The sequence below is a fragment of the Anser anser genome (genome assembly GCF_964211835.1).
Source record: "Anser anser genome assembly, chromosome: 9".
Classification (NCBI taxonomy): Eukaryota; Metazoa; Chordata; class Aves; order Anseriformes; family Anatidae; genus Anser; species Anser anser.
This window is the reverse complement of record NC_139729.1, coordinates 22,955,409-22,969,552: the sequence shown is the minus strand read 5'-3', so window position 1 is coordinate 22,969,552 and position 14,144 is coordinate 22,955,409. Positions and strand designations below refer to the sequence as shown.

Below are 14,144 nucleotides of genomic sequence, written 5' to 3'. Positions count from 1 at the left end.
ATTCTTGTGCTAGATGTTTCTAATAGCCATACCCCCTAGGGAAGGTTTTGCTGTAATGTTTAAAAACTTAATGAAAAATTGGTTGTTATAAACTAAGATTTCCCTCCTTGCAAATGTTTTTCTTGAAACATCCATGGGAATTTAATATTCACTGTTTTTTCCTCAGTCTTGTATATTCTTGAATTGTCTTTTTCCTCCATTTTCTCCGTTCTCAATCCTAGGTCCCCTTACAAAGAAACAGACAGATGATTTAGGTGATAATGACGGTGCTGAAGATGAAGGTATTTTTTTGCCGCCAAACTGATTTGCATGACAAGGATCCCTGAAAATCTTTTTTCTCCCCTCTTTTTTTGACTTCTTGTCTTCTTTTGAAGAGTTTTTTTTATTCCCATTTTTGATGTGTTTTGTCTTCTTGCTTGTTGTTATACATACATTTTTAATTTTTTTAAAAGAAAATGTTAAGTTCTACGTTTTGATACAAAACAGTAACAATATTTAAAGCGGAGGGGTTTTTGTTTTCTTGAAATGGACTTTTGCTATGTTGCATCCCACCTTTTGACTGAATTTTGTCCATACTATTTGAACTAACACTCTTTTAAAGTTTCTCTGTACACCTTTTTGCATGTTTTCTAACCCTATGTATTTCACTAGTAAAAAGATGTTTTTCACTGCCTATTAGTTTGATAAACGTATCAAATATTGTGTTTATAAAAGGAAAAATACAGAAAACTGAAAAAGTGTCTCTTAAGCAACTGAATTTGCCTGGATAAAAAACCTTCTGCATTTATATTACCATGAACAAATATAAATAAATACAAGGCTACCCCCACCTCCCTGTACAGAAGAGGTATCCCTTGAGCACCAGGCAGTGTTTGCAGGTGGTAAAGCTCTGCACAGCGCCTGTGAATTCAGTGGAGCTAAACCCAGGTCATCTGAAGGAATCTGATCTGTTTTCTAAAGCCACATAAAGATGATTATCTGCTTGTGTTCCTTGGAACCCATATTGCCAAGTAAAATCAAAACTTAGAAATGTCAAGCATGCTATTCTGTTTATGAACGATGTCTGTTAATCATAAGTGATGCAGATTTGATTTTTTTCAGGGCTGTGAAAATGGTAACACGGGGCTCTATCTCATGAGTGGTCTCATCCCTTCAAGTAGATGTGCTTCAAAATTCTGAATCTTAAGCACATACTTTCATATATTATATGGCCAATGAGTAAAACAAATTTCCGTATAAGACTGATAGAGTTGCTACTTGCTTCTGTGTTAAATATTTGGGTTTATCAGTTATTATGATAAAGCTTAATATGTAAACTGCAAGGCTCTTAATTAAGAAATTTTTCATCATACAGTGCATTAACTGTTACTCAAACATTGTGGTCTTATCACAAGGTCAAGGAAGGCAAATATGACCATTTAACTTCTTAACTGACAGCAGAACAGACTTTACAAGTAAACTCAGATTGGTCTGTTTTCCTTGATCTCTACTGAATGTGAAAGTTAAGCATATAAATGAAAGCCCACCGGCTGGCCCAAGACTTGAAAGACCTAACTGAAAGCTGTTGTTATTCACAGTGGACTGTGGTAATCCAGAGCCACTGAGCTCTATAAGACCAAGTTATTTTTACATTAGTTCACAACAAAATGTTGCAAAAGACATTCTTGTGTATTCTCGAAGACCTGTAATATTGAATCAGCCACAGTAAAAGTGAGTGTCTTGCTTTAAAATATGTTTTAAGATAGTTTGAAACCTGGGTTATTCATCCAGGGGACCTTAATGGCTCTTCTAATTTGCTGTAAAATTGCCAAGACAGACACTAATGGCTTAACATTTGTTGAGTCGGTGTCTACTTAGACACACTTAAAAGAGACTACTAAAACAATTTGCTAAAATTCAGCAGAGTGGCTGTTATCAGAAAGTAGTTTAATATGCAAAGTCAAATGAGAATAGGTATCTCTGTCTTTGGAGAACAAGTGTCTGTGTCGGAGAAAACCCATCTCCCACCTTGACAGCTGCACAAGAGAGAGAGGTCTGTAAGAATGCGGCAGTCAAACTAGAGGGGAAGAAACACACTTAAAGCATTAATAAATCTCTAACTTACAGAACTGGGATTAATTTTCTCTGGCATACAAGTGATGGCTTTGTTCTCTTTTCTGTGCCAATAGAAGAATGCAAGCATTAGTTAGATGTTCACTGCTTCCAAAAGTCAGAGACAGGGCAAACTTAAATTTTTATGATCAGCAGACCCCAAAGGCTGCTGAGGATGTCTGCTGGGTTGGTAGAAACCCTGTGTGCTAAGGCTAACTGTCCCTCTGTGGAGTTTAACTGTCCCTCTGTGGAGTTGTTCTGCATTGAAGCTGTAGCACGTATTGCATATGCAGAACTGAAGAGTTCACAAAGTTTGTCATGTATTTAAATAGGAGTAGCAGGAAAGAGAGGGAAAGTAAAAAGCCACCTTACCTGTCTCAATTACTGACTTGTCCATTAAAGCTTCACCTTTTTGCACTATGGTAGTTTTTAGAAAATATAAATATATCTACAGATGGAATACTGGGAGCAAAATATGACATGTCAAACTCAATGAGTGATGCAGTCAGGCTATTAGGGAGACTGAGCCAATACAGTGAAAAGGGCTGTCTCATATCCATAGAATCCATGCTACATAAGCAGATGTACAGTGACTTCCAAAATGCCCAGAAGGGTTTCTCTAATACAGAAGGGTTTCTCTATTACTTAAGAATTTCAGAGCTACCACTTCCATTTCCTGTGTTAAGCATCTCCTGAAGAAAGATCTTCCGTAGAAGTTCCTTGGCTCAAATGCCTGGAAAGTGTTTTATGTTGTGTCACTCATGCATCAGTTTGATTAGAAGATTTCATTTTGAAACTGCGTTCAATAATCTTGCTCCTATCTGCCACATGTCACTACCAGTATTGCTGTCCAAACCTTGCCAGTGCAAGCACCAGAATCAGTAATCATACTTGGATCTCTGGCATGTGCTGCAACCAGTAGACCAGGCTTAATTAGATCATTTTTCATTTTTGTTTTCAAAAGACCCAAAGGCAGTAGTGCACATTAACAGCTAATGATCTGCAAATTTGCTGTTTAAAAAATGAAGGTGTTTTCAAAATCTACGAGTGTGAAATGTGTGCACTGTCAAATTGTATAAATCTTTTCCCCCTCAGTCTGGTAGTGTTTTTGTTGGTGTAACCCTTTCATGCCTATGCATGAAATTGCTTACCTGTTTTTCAACAAGTAGGGAACTACCTGTGCAGACTCCAAAAACAACAGTGACAGAAACACCTATAACCAGTAAGCATCTTTGAATTTGTATAGCAGTGGTGAATTTCAGTATTTACTGACATGCAGGTAAGCAATATGTAGCGTAGAAGGAAAATTTAAGTTGCTTAGCAGTTGAATAAACTGCGCCTGCCCTATGCATGTGCATGCAGTCTAGGAGTGAGGTTTGGTTTAAAAAGAAAGATATCTTAATATATTTATCCTAATTTCAGTGAAGCAATAATTTGAATTCATATAATGTGGCTGGAGGGGGTTCTCTGTGTATCCTTATTTCCCCTATGCTAAAATCACTAGCATGACTTAAAATACAGTGACACAACTCATTAATTAACCTATGTACTCAGTAATCAGAACTGGACTTCTAGGTAGTTAGTGCTGTATTAAATATCCATGAAGGATTGCTCACAAATGAGTTCTTCTCATCCACCATTCTGTCATACACACATTACCTAGAAAATCAATCTGTCAGTCTCAGATCCTTATTTAGTCCTCAATGCTATCTGAGCATCTCAACTTTTAATGTATTCACACTCTCAACATCCCTTTGAGATAGAGGAATGCTATTATTCCATTTTTAGAAATGAGGAATACAGGCACTGAAGAATGCAAATGCCAGGTCCACAGTAAAGCAGCAAATTGACAGTGCGTGCCTCAGAAGTGGGGGCTGCAGTGTAATTACTGGATAGTTTTGCACTTCCCTTCTCTGTTCCAATCTCTCCTGTGAAAGGGGAAACAGATTGGGAACAGATGTTGCTGTTTGTTCACAGACTGTAACTGTGATCATTCTGATCATTTAGTGTGATGCTCTGTCTTACAGGGGCCATTGGACTTCATAGAACGAAGGAAGTTCTTGGTCCGGAGCGTGTTTTAAATCTCAGCTAAAATCCACTCTTCACTTTAAAATTGCTAATGATGCAGAATCCATCTGCAAATTCCTTTGTATGCTTAACAGGCTGTAGCTTCGTTGGTGCAAGAGAAGAGTGCATTTCAGAAATGAGGATCTTCTCCAGAATTGCTCTATTAGTATTAAAATAGAGTAGGTTGCTAAGTTTAGCGTGTCATCTGCTTTCAACTGTCATGGTAAGAAACAGAGAAACAATCTTTCCGTCTGGCACTAGTTGTACATTTTTGGACTTCAGAAATCAGTAAACAACAGAACAGATTCATCTACCTTGCAAAGCAACCACATACTCCAGCCTTAATTATAGCCTCTAATGAGTTCCAGCCAGGCTGGAGTATCACAAATGTTACCAGTTTAGGTGGAAGTATTGACAGATACACAAAGATGAGTTCATGTTTCCTGTTCATCACGTCACTCATTCCTGTTAGTTCTGTGATTCCCACTCTCAAGTATAGATTCCCACATCATTTGCATACTAGATTTTGCAGATTATATTCCCTAAGCAGATTTCCCTTTACATGAGGAAGATAATTTAGATGATGTTGAATTTTTGCAGTGCTGTTATTAACACTTGAAAACGTGCACGGTAAAAATTCTGATAGACCTTTAATGTAAGGACCTCTTTGGGGTTCTGTTATACTACTGTTGATGCAAAGCATTTCTTGTGCAGTACAGTGTCTTAACTTTTGAATTTCTAACAATCTTTAAACAGCTTAAAATTACTACTTACCTTTAGTGATCTTCAGGACATTCATTTAATATCTCATGTTAAAAATGTAGCATTAGCGGATGTTTACATGTTAATACTGATAAGGGCACTAGTTTATTAAATAGTGCATCTATAAAGCATATGATAGATGAGGCATATGATAGGTTTGACCTGAAAGGTTAAATACATAAAAAAAAAAAAACACAAGGCTTTCAGGTGATCAAAAGCATTGCATTGATTGGTACTGTGCTCTACTTAAATACTTCAGGAAAATGTTTATGAAAGAGCCATGCATTTATCCACCAATGTTCTGTGTAAGGACTCTGTAGGTTTTTTCCAGTAACCAATCTCAAAGTTCTCTGTTGTTTCAGGGCTGTTTAATGTTCCAAAAAAAAAAAACCCCAAGATTTAATTAAAAAGTTACATCAAAACATCAAAATTTCACAATTTTCTACACTGTTTAGAAAAATGCTGCTTGTGCCATTTTTGTTAAACAGTTTTTTAGTTGTCTCTGGGTACGCTTGCTTCCTTTCCTGTTTCGGTTCCCAGCAAATTGCTAAGTCACATGACTAATTCACATCAGCTTCAACTGAGTGAAGCTGTAATTGTGTTTTGTTATATATGACAATTGCGACCAGTATTCACAGTTGGACCTGGTTCCCTATTGTGTGATATAACAAACACGGAATAAAGGACAGCCCCATTCCTAAATTGCCTGCAATGTAATTAAGACCTGACATAAAAAGCAGTTGCAACAAACATTAGGTAGGTACAGAAGAGAGGAGATGATGGAACTCATCATAACAAAGTTCACACACATGTCATATAAATAAGATCATTCTCAACTACACAGTAAGACCTACTGAGGTGTTTTATGAACTAGCAATTTAAAGCCAAACAAATCACAGCACTCAAAACTTATCTTCTGTGTGAATAAAACCAGAAGACTTAAATTCCAGAAAGTTTTGTACAGCACTGTTCCTGTGTGTCTTTGGAATGGCTTGTCTTTTTCAATTAAAGAAACTTAATAAAATGTACAGTATACAACTAATTTCAGTTGTATGTAAAACTGCACTTCTTGGCTGGAATGTTACATTTGTACCCTGATTATTCAGGCCTGTTCAGGAAGAGCAGTTTCCATGAATAACTATTAATCTGTGTGAGAAAGTATAACTGCAGTTTACAGAGACCACTCCAGCACATGAGTACAGAGGACTGATACCAGCTTCTAGGAAAAAATGAAGAGTCATCAAATCATTTAGGGTTGGGTTTTGCTAAGTAGCTGTAGGAGCTGAGTGATGAAGTCTCAATTATTTTCTTTGTCCAGTTGGCCACTTAACTCCAACAAGAATTTCTGGAAAAAAGCATCTTTCTGCAACTTTTGTACCAATACAGAATTTTTCCCTACAGACTATTACCTAGTATTTGCTCCATTATAATTGTAAAGGATTGCAGTTTTCATGAGGAAACATTTATTCTGTGAGGTAGGAACCAACTTTTGATTACAATCTAAATTTTTTTCTCTATTCCTTTGATTTAATTATTAAATAACATCCACTAGTTAGTAACATCTGTACTTAACTCTTCCAGCTGCGTGTTTGCACCTTTCAAATATTCCTAGCTATAGACTGCACTTCTGTTGGTGTGAAACCAGTGGCTATATGACCACAGTGCAATGATCCCTCTTTTTCACATGAAAAAGCTCTTTTTCATAGCTTCAATATGGCTTGTAGGTCAGCTGGCCTCACACTGTGATAGCTTTGCAGATGTCCCCAGCACTAAATTACTGCCTCAGACACACAGGTGTGCAATTTTTCTTTTGTAGAAGGAGCTTCTTTTAAGACTGATGACTTTGGCAAAGCAGCATGAGGAAAATTTATACTACGTGTCATCTGCTCTGACATGGTACATAGGCAGAGCTTAAAATTAGGCTTACTTTATCTGCCTGTAATCTTTACAAGCATATTACTAGTAAGAAATAAAAATATGATCCAGACAGAATTTACTCAGAGTCACTTCTTTAAATGCCAGATTTTACTCATGAATGTGTGCTTTTCTCCGATAAAAGGCACCCATTCTTTTCTAAATATCCCAATATTATTTTCCAGATAAACAGACCAGTACTACCAACATTTCATTACTATTCACAGTTGGTGCTCTGTAATTCTATGTAATTTTAATTAAAGAAGAATTCTGAGACAGTCTCCCCCTGTGTTACCACTGAGCATACAATTAACTGTGTACAGTTTCTGCTGGGAACAGTCACATGGTGGTTTCAGATTAATAATTTATGATTACTTCCATACTTGTATCAGAAAAAAATAAATGCATGGACTATGAGCATACCATGTACTGAAAACAGTATATGAATTTCAAAAGACTTCTTCCTTGGTGTAGAGTTTAAACCTCAGGAGCTCATAAGTCTATCCTATGGACAATGGAGATAAATAATCTCCTTAGCACTACACTCTGAAAATTGCATGTTGGAAAGCCTTTACTATATGCTTGAGTGAGGAAAGCAATACAAGCAATTTCATGTACAACCTTTCATCATCCTTTTGGTCTTGAATAAATGATTGTTCTAGTACTTCCAATATTGAAGATCCAATTTCAGATCTTGACTGTTCTGGCATTTTCTTCAGATTAGAATCAATATCAAAATAATAATAGCAACTGGCTTTCTATAAACAGACACATCTGTGCCAATCTCTTTCAGCAAATTCAAAAAGCAGGGCTTTTAGTTTAACTGCCCTCACCTAGTCTTCTTTACAGTGCTTCAGAAACAATTCAAACAATTCTAGAGAGATCTTACTTGATAGCTTCCTAACTATGATTCATACAAATCAAAGGAGTAAAAAAGATACATCTGAGGTTTCTTCAAAAGCTGAAGTGAGCAATTAGGGAAGTTGCTTGAATACTCTCGTAATGACAAAAATGTCTTTGAACAGGAATATGCAGTGCAGTTCCTCATTTGGAAGTTTTCACGTGCTTTCTTGCTATTGTCTTCCTTGATTTTTAGCATCTGCTAGAATGGAATATTAGGATTACCCTAGGCAATGGAAGAGACTCAGATGCCTGGTAAATTTCAAATTACAATTTAATCCGGACATGTGAAAAGTTTAAATTTGCATTTTTGTTAATTTCTTTCCAGTCAAAGAAAAAAAAAACTTTTAAAAACACGTATTATCCCACTGTTCATCAATTAACTAACTTTTGCTTTGAGTTAATGCTTAAGGGCTTTCCTTGCAAAAAGCAGTGTTTATCCACATGTTCACTAAACTTTAGGTATTCAAAATTTTGTCCTGAGTCGATGCATCAAATTGAAAATCAGATGATTTGAGGGAGAAGTAGGGATACCCAAATAAATGTTCGCATTGAAAAGAAACCCCAAATGATATGTCAATATCTAATTTTATTGTCTGAGAGAATGGTAGAGCTTCTAAGTTTGAAAGTTGTTCCTTGAGTTCAGTGTCACTTTTAAGAACCTTACTATTTGTTTGAATGCAGGCAGCTGTTTTTCAGGTATAACCTACAGTCCTTTTCACAATCCAGTGAAATAAGAAGTACCCACACTCCTTAAACATCAGGCTACCAAGGTTATATGTAATGTGTGTTGGAGGTCCGAGTGCTAATGAGCTTCCAAGTCATTTTTGAAAATTTGGACTTCAGAACTATCAAAAGACATCTGTTTATATATATATATATTTTAAATAAGTTGTTGATCTGTCATACTGGAAGCCATCAGCAACTTGCATATGAGGAGAAACCTTATTTATCTTAATATGATGAATTGCTTTTAGCTAAGCAAGTAGGAAGATGGACTGAGATTTTCTGAAGTGTTCAGGCTATGCTTAAATGAGCTCAAACTGATGTTAGAAGACATTTCACATCAAATTCAGCAGGAACAGAATCAGACTGCTGTCCCGTTGCATTTGAGCAAATGTTACCATTTTCAATTCCTTTCTGCTTTTCTGAGGTCAATAACAGTTTCAAAATTATGAACTCTAGTTATAAGTAAACAAGTCACAAAGAAATGGTCCTATCTGCCCATTTCCTTATGTAAAAGATGTTGCTTGAGAAACACTTCAAGAAAAATAACATCACTAAATATATATATGTATATGTATTGCATGTATCTTTTTTTTTTTTTTTTGGTACTTTCTTGAGATAAAATTTGTCTTAATATTTTTTCCAGACATTCGGGACAGTGGGGGACCTAAGCCTGTGATGGTGTATATTCATGGAGGGTCCTACATGGAAGGCACTGGAAATTTATATGATGGCAGCGTTCTAGCAAGTTATGGGAATGTGATAGTCATCACAGTCAACTATCGCCTTGGGGTACTTGGTAAGAAGCTTTCAGCTTTCCATTAATCCCTGGTATCTGTAATGCAATTCATGCTATAGGTGAGAAAGTACTTATTTATTTATTTATTTTTATTGTTACTGTTTTCTTTGGTTTACAGATTTGTCTAAAAAAGTTTTTTATTCTGGGGATGAGATAAAATGGCGTGGCAAGTGTTATCTGAAAGAACTTCTGTCATGATTTGCATTTAATGGTATGAAACAGGTGTTTCCATTGCTGAGTTGTTCAGATGGAAGTGTTTTTTTTTTTCTTTTTTTTTTTTTTCTGTGAATAGCAGTGATGCTTTACTTCATAGACAGGTAAAATATATGTATGTATATATTTATTTGCTTTCTCAGGCAAGTTGGAAAGTGAATAGTCACCTTTGATTGTTTCAGACTTGGTGAATAGGATATGCTTATGCTGTTGGTAGACAAGTGGTATGCTTCTGGTAGCTTGTATTTCTTTCTAAAAAAAAACACCAACTTTGTTATTTATTCACTGTATTCATATATATGATGCACATTTGACAGTTCTTGTGACACTTGCGTGATTGTTTCTTTTGTTCTGCATATTCTACTGACAAATTTATTGCTAAGGCTACTGAAAGCAGGAATTCAATTCTGGGGTATTATGGAAGTCAGTACAGTAATTTCACAATACTTGCATGGGTATACGAGTGTTCCCTGTAATATCTGACGTGGCTTGATAAGATAGGTGTCATTCATAGCAGCAAGTTAGTTCTGAGGACCAGTGAACTTTATTATCAGTTTGTGGGCAATAGCAATGTCTGCTACTCTGATTTATTTTGTATGATCATTTTATTTCATTGGTGCTCTGTTTCTTCATGTTCTGAACTCATTTAGGATGATACCTGAATTTATTTGCTTTGGTTTGCTCATCTGGATAACTTACCTCCAATGGCTTCATATATATTAAAATTTTGTGCATGAAGATACTTAATGAAGTGTCTTGATGGAATCTTTGATGGGAATAGATTTTAACCTAGATTTTGAAAAATAGTCTATTGTCTATTGTAGTTATGTTTTACATGTGTTTTTTTTTTTATTTTCCAGAAAGATCATAAATGTTATTGGCTTCCAGTTAGTATCCTTAGCATTCAGTTAGAGGTTTCATTTGCGATGTTCGTCTTTAAGCAAGGAAATCCTGATATTTTGTATGTTTTTCTCCCTTCTCTTGTCTGCCTATTTATTTCAAGCCCTTAGGCATATATTAGTGCTGCAGTTAATAATCTATAATCTGTAATCTGTCTCTGTAATCAATATTTTATTTTTATACCAGTGCTCTTGTCCTTGAAGTTTTGAACATTTATCTGCATTATATACTAGTAGGGTATTCTGTCCAGTAATACAGTAGCTATTATCTGAAAACATTGTTTATTTTTATGAATTATATATTCAAATTCCTAAATTCACTTGTAGTTGCAGTGTTTGAAAGTGCTAGTTGCTTGAAAGATGAGAATTAATTCACATATGTTGATGGTAATGGCTTTTCCTTTTGTAATTTCGACACTGATCCCTGAGGTAACCAACTGCTAACATCTTATTGAGCTTAGGAGGATTTCATTCATGTTTGTGCTTTTGTGGTTCTTTGGGCTTTGTGGTCTTTACAGAGCCTCAAGGGGCAGAGACCTAATTTTCTTTTAAGTGGGACCTATTACATTAAAACCGCTAAAACTCACAGTAGAATCCAATGATTGGTATGAATACTTGAAATTACCTTCAACTCAGCTAAAATAACCCTGTGCCAGGCTTGTAGGGTTTTCTTAGTATAATAAACATACCTTTTAACTAAAAGTAGAAGTCAGTAATGTATTTTGTGTCTGGTACGATGCTTATCTGTCATGTATTAAATTAATAACGATGACATCTCTAAATAGGCAGTGTAGAAACACGCTAGTAATCAGAAAAGAAAATCTGCACAGTTTGCATTTTCTTCTGGCTTTCTTTATGTTTTCTGGTCTTTAGATAACTGTGTGAGATAGCCTCAAAGTTGGACTTTTGTGTAATCATACTAGATATCAACTTTTATTTTTGTTGTTCCAAACTCTTGTTCATCAGCATAGAGAAACTCTTGTTCATCACTATATGGCAGATCATTACCAATTGCAGTCACATTAAATAAGATAAGGTTTTACAAATACACAGCTGACAAATTCTCAGCTTCTCTTATCTGACTCACATCCCATAAGGTGAGAGGTTGAGCTTCGCTGTCCTGCATGAGAACTAATGTCAATTAATTGCTGTTTAAAATGCTTGGCTGTACAGGGCCTTACTTCCTTTGTCCACATGTGAAGATGTAGGGACAAACTGAAGTCTGTATTCCCATTTTCACGTGACCTTTGTTGGTCTGGTTTTCTTGTATCAGTCTTTATGGATGTATGTTTTAATGTAGGTGATCTGTGTGAGCCCTAGGAGTTCTGCCATTGTTTTTCCAGGATTCTCACTGTAACATTTCTTAACAAGGAAACCAGTTAAATAAATGTTTAGGGCTGCAACAGAAACATTTTCTTCCAGACAGATAGTGATGGGAAGGGAGGATATGCTATTGTATTAGATTCCTTTTGGTACTCTTCAGTCCATTGTAGACAGCTTTAGGTGCAATTCAGATTATTTTCCTGTTATTCTGATCTGAAACAGTCTTTGTCCTATAGACTACTATCCTTGAGGACCTACATTTTATGGAGATGCAACATGGCTCCTTACTAGAGTTTTAGAACACTTGAAAGTGAAATTCCATTGGTAAAGAGAAAATGATAAAAATTGAAATACGAAGCAAGTGCAGTTAAAAAACAAACAAAAGTCCTGTGAGCTCTCTAGCTCAATTTTGTCTTTATCTGAAGCAAGTCTGAGAATGAAAGTCTGTTAAAATATTTCCTTAGATATTGATAAGATGGAAAAGAGAATTGTTTGCTCTAGAAACTCTGGGACTACTCAGAAAGAAGCCATTGGAAACAGACTATTTATATCTTCATTATAATCTCTTTAAATGCAAGTCTTGTGCAAGCAATCTTGTCTAGTAAGAAATACTGCATGAGTGGTCTAATATCCTTGAAGGACAGCATAGAAGTAAGTGCAGAAATATTTTTATCACTTGTTTTTAGGAAAGGACGGATGTAAAAACCAGTTTCGATTTTGAACTCAACTAATTTAAGACTTCAAATGTTTATTTATAATATCTCCAACTGGTAAAAAGTAGTTTTTATTATTTAAATTTCATAAAATAAATGTAAAAGGACTATAAATGGAATATATTTAACATCCAGAACAGATTGTGATAGACAGATTTAATACTACCAACGCTGTTTTCTATGTTCTTTCTTTTGAAAGGTATTTTTAGAAAAGGAGAATGCTTTGGGTCAGTATTGGTTGCTTCTCCTTTAGCTTAAGTTTCCAAGAGGGAAGAGAAAGGACGGAACAGATTTATGCAGACTGCATGTTCATTTATTAATTTTATTAATTTATATTTCTTGATCTTTATTATCTTTTAACCACAGGAATTTAATAGAACTGAAAGAAAAACATTTTTAATGCAGCTCAAAATTAAATTGAATTGGGGGGTGGAAGAATGATTCAGAGGAATCTCTAGGTTAAGCACTGCTTTAAATTTCCCAATTTTTTCCTCTTTATGTGGCAGCAAACTGTCATTTTAAGGATCTGGGTTAGAAGGTGGTAATAAAGTAAGAAAAAAGAAAAAATATACGTATTTTGTATTTTCCGTTTGGCATTCTGAGTAACGTTTGCATTGGGAAAGCAAACAGTCTGTAACTGTAAGACTATAAATTATGCCAAAATGAATGTACACCCATAAATGAGATTGTCTTGGTCAACGTCCTTTAGTTATAAGCAGTTTTCCCTTTCAAGGAGAGGGAAAACACTGTTGCTAATTCAAGTCTAACTGGATTATTGTCACCTGATAGTTGGTAGATATTTGACAATTGAGTAGACAATTGAGTAGAAAACAGTTATCCTAGTTTCTTTGTTTGTTTTGCTGACTGGAAGATATTGTCTTGTTCTGTTCTGATTTTCTTTCCTCCTTCCAAGTAGAACAGAAAACTAAAAATTTTCAGTGCTTTCAAAGTAGGTGTGATTTCTTCCATGCTAGTCTGTTAAACTGATTGATCCTCATTTTGGTAATAATCATTTACTTTGTATTGTTACCATCAGATATATATATATATATTTTCCTCCTGTCTTGCCTCTTTAGTTTTCCATCATGGTAGTGCTACTGAAAATATTAAAGAGAAGATATTTTTCTAATATATTTTCAATTTGTTCAATAGATGCTCTCAAAAACATCCAGTAATTTTAGACATAACCCTTTCAAAAATTGCTTTATGAAGATTTGAAAAGCTTTAATCAACTTCTTAAAGATATTGTGATGAATTAGTGTCCTGTGTCATTTAAGCATTTTTGCACATATAACCCATCATGCCCTGTTCTGCAACCTGGAGAGTTGTCTTGGCTTCTGAAAATAAGCCTCTTCACTTTAATGGAAGTAAACTTCACCCACCTATGTCATAGTGACTATTCAGTTTAAGTAGTAATGGAATAAGAAGGTTTATGTTAGTTAGACATCAGAGGAGATAAAAAAAAAAAAAATGCAGTAAGATTCTTTTTGCTACATTGCTTAGACTGTGGAGTTTTCTTTTATAGTTCACAATTTAATATCCAGTAAAACTGGGAAAATGTTTGATCATTAAAGGCAGTGACAAGCACATCCATTATCTTTTTATGAAACGTTAAAGGTGCTGTCAGGAGATGGCATTTTATTCTGACTTTGCTGTACCACCAAAGGGTCTCTGATGAGCTTTTTTCTATTCTCGCTTTCCTAATATGTTTGAGTAAAAATGATAGATGAATAAAAA

The 14,144-nt window shown here is 35.2% G+C and overlaps 1 protein-coding gene across 12 annotated transcripts in view; it reads left to right on the top strand.

The window, feature by feature from the left end:
- Window positions 1-14,144, top strand: part of NLGN1 (neuroligin 1) — a 383,440-nt gene that overhangs the window by 180,910 nt on the left and 188,386 nt on the right. For 8 of the 12 annotated variants that reach the window (XM_083848861.1, XM_083848864.1, XM_083848862.1 and 5 more), the window contains 2 exons: window positions 222-281; window positions 9,107-9,259. The exons of 2 other annotated variants lie outside the window; for them this stretch is intronic. In XM_083848861.1, coding sequence (XP_083704987.1) covers window positions 222-281; window positions 9,107-9,259 — 213 coding nt within the window. The remainder of the gene's footprint in view (window positions 1-221; window positions 282-9,106; window positions 9,260-14,144) is intronic. 2 more of the 12 variants (XM_083848867.1, XM_083848866.1) reach the window with 1 other exon arrangement.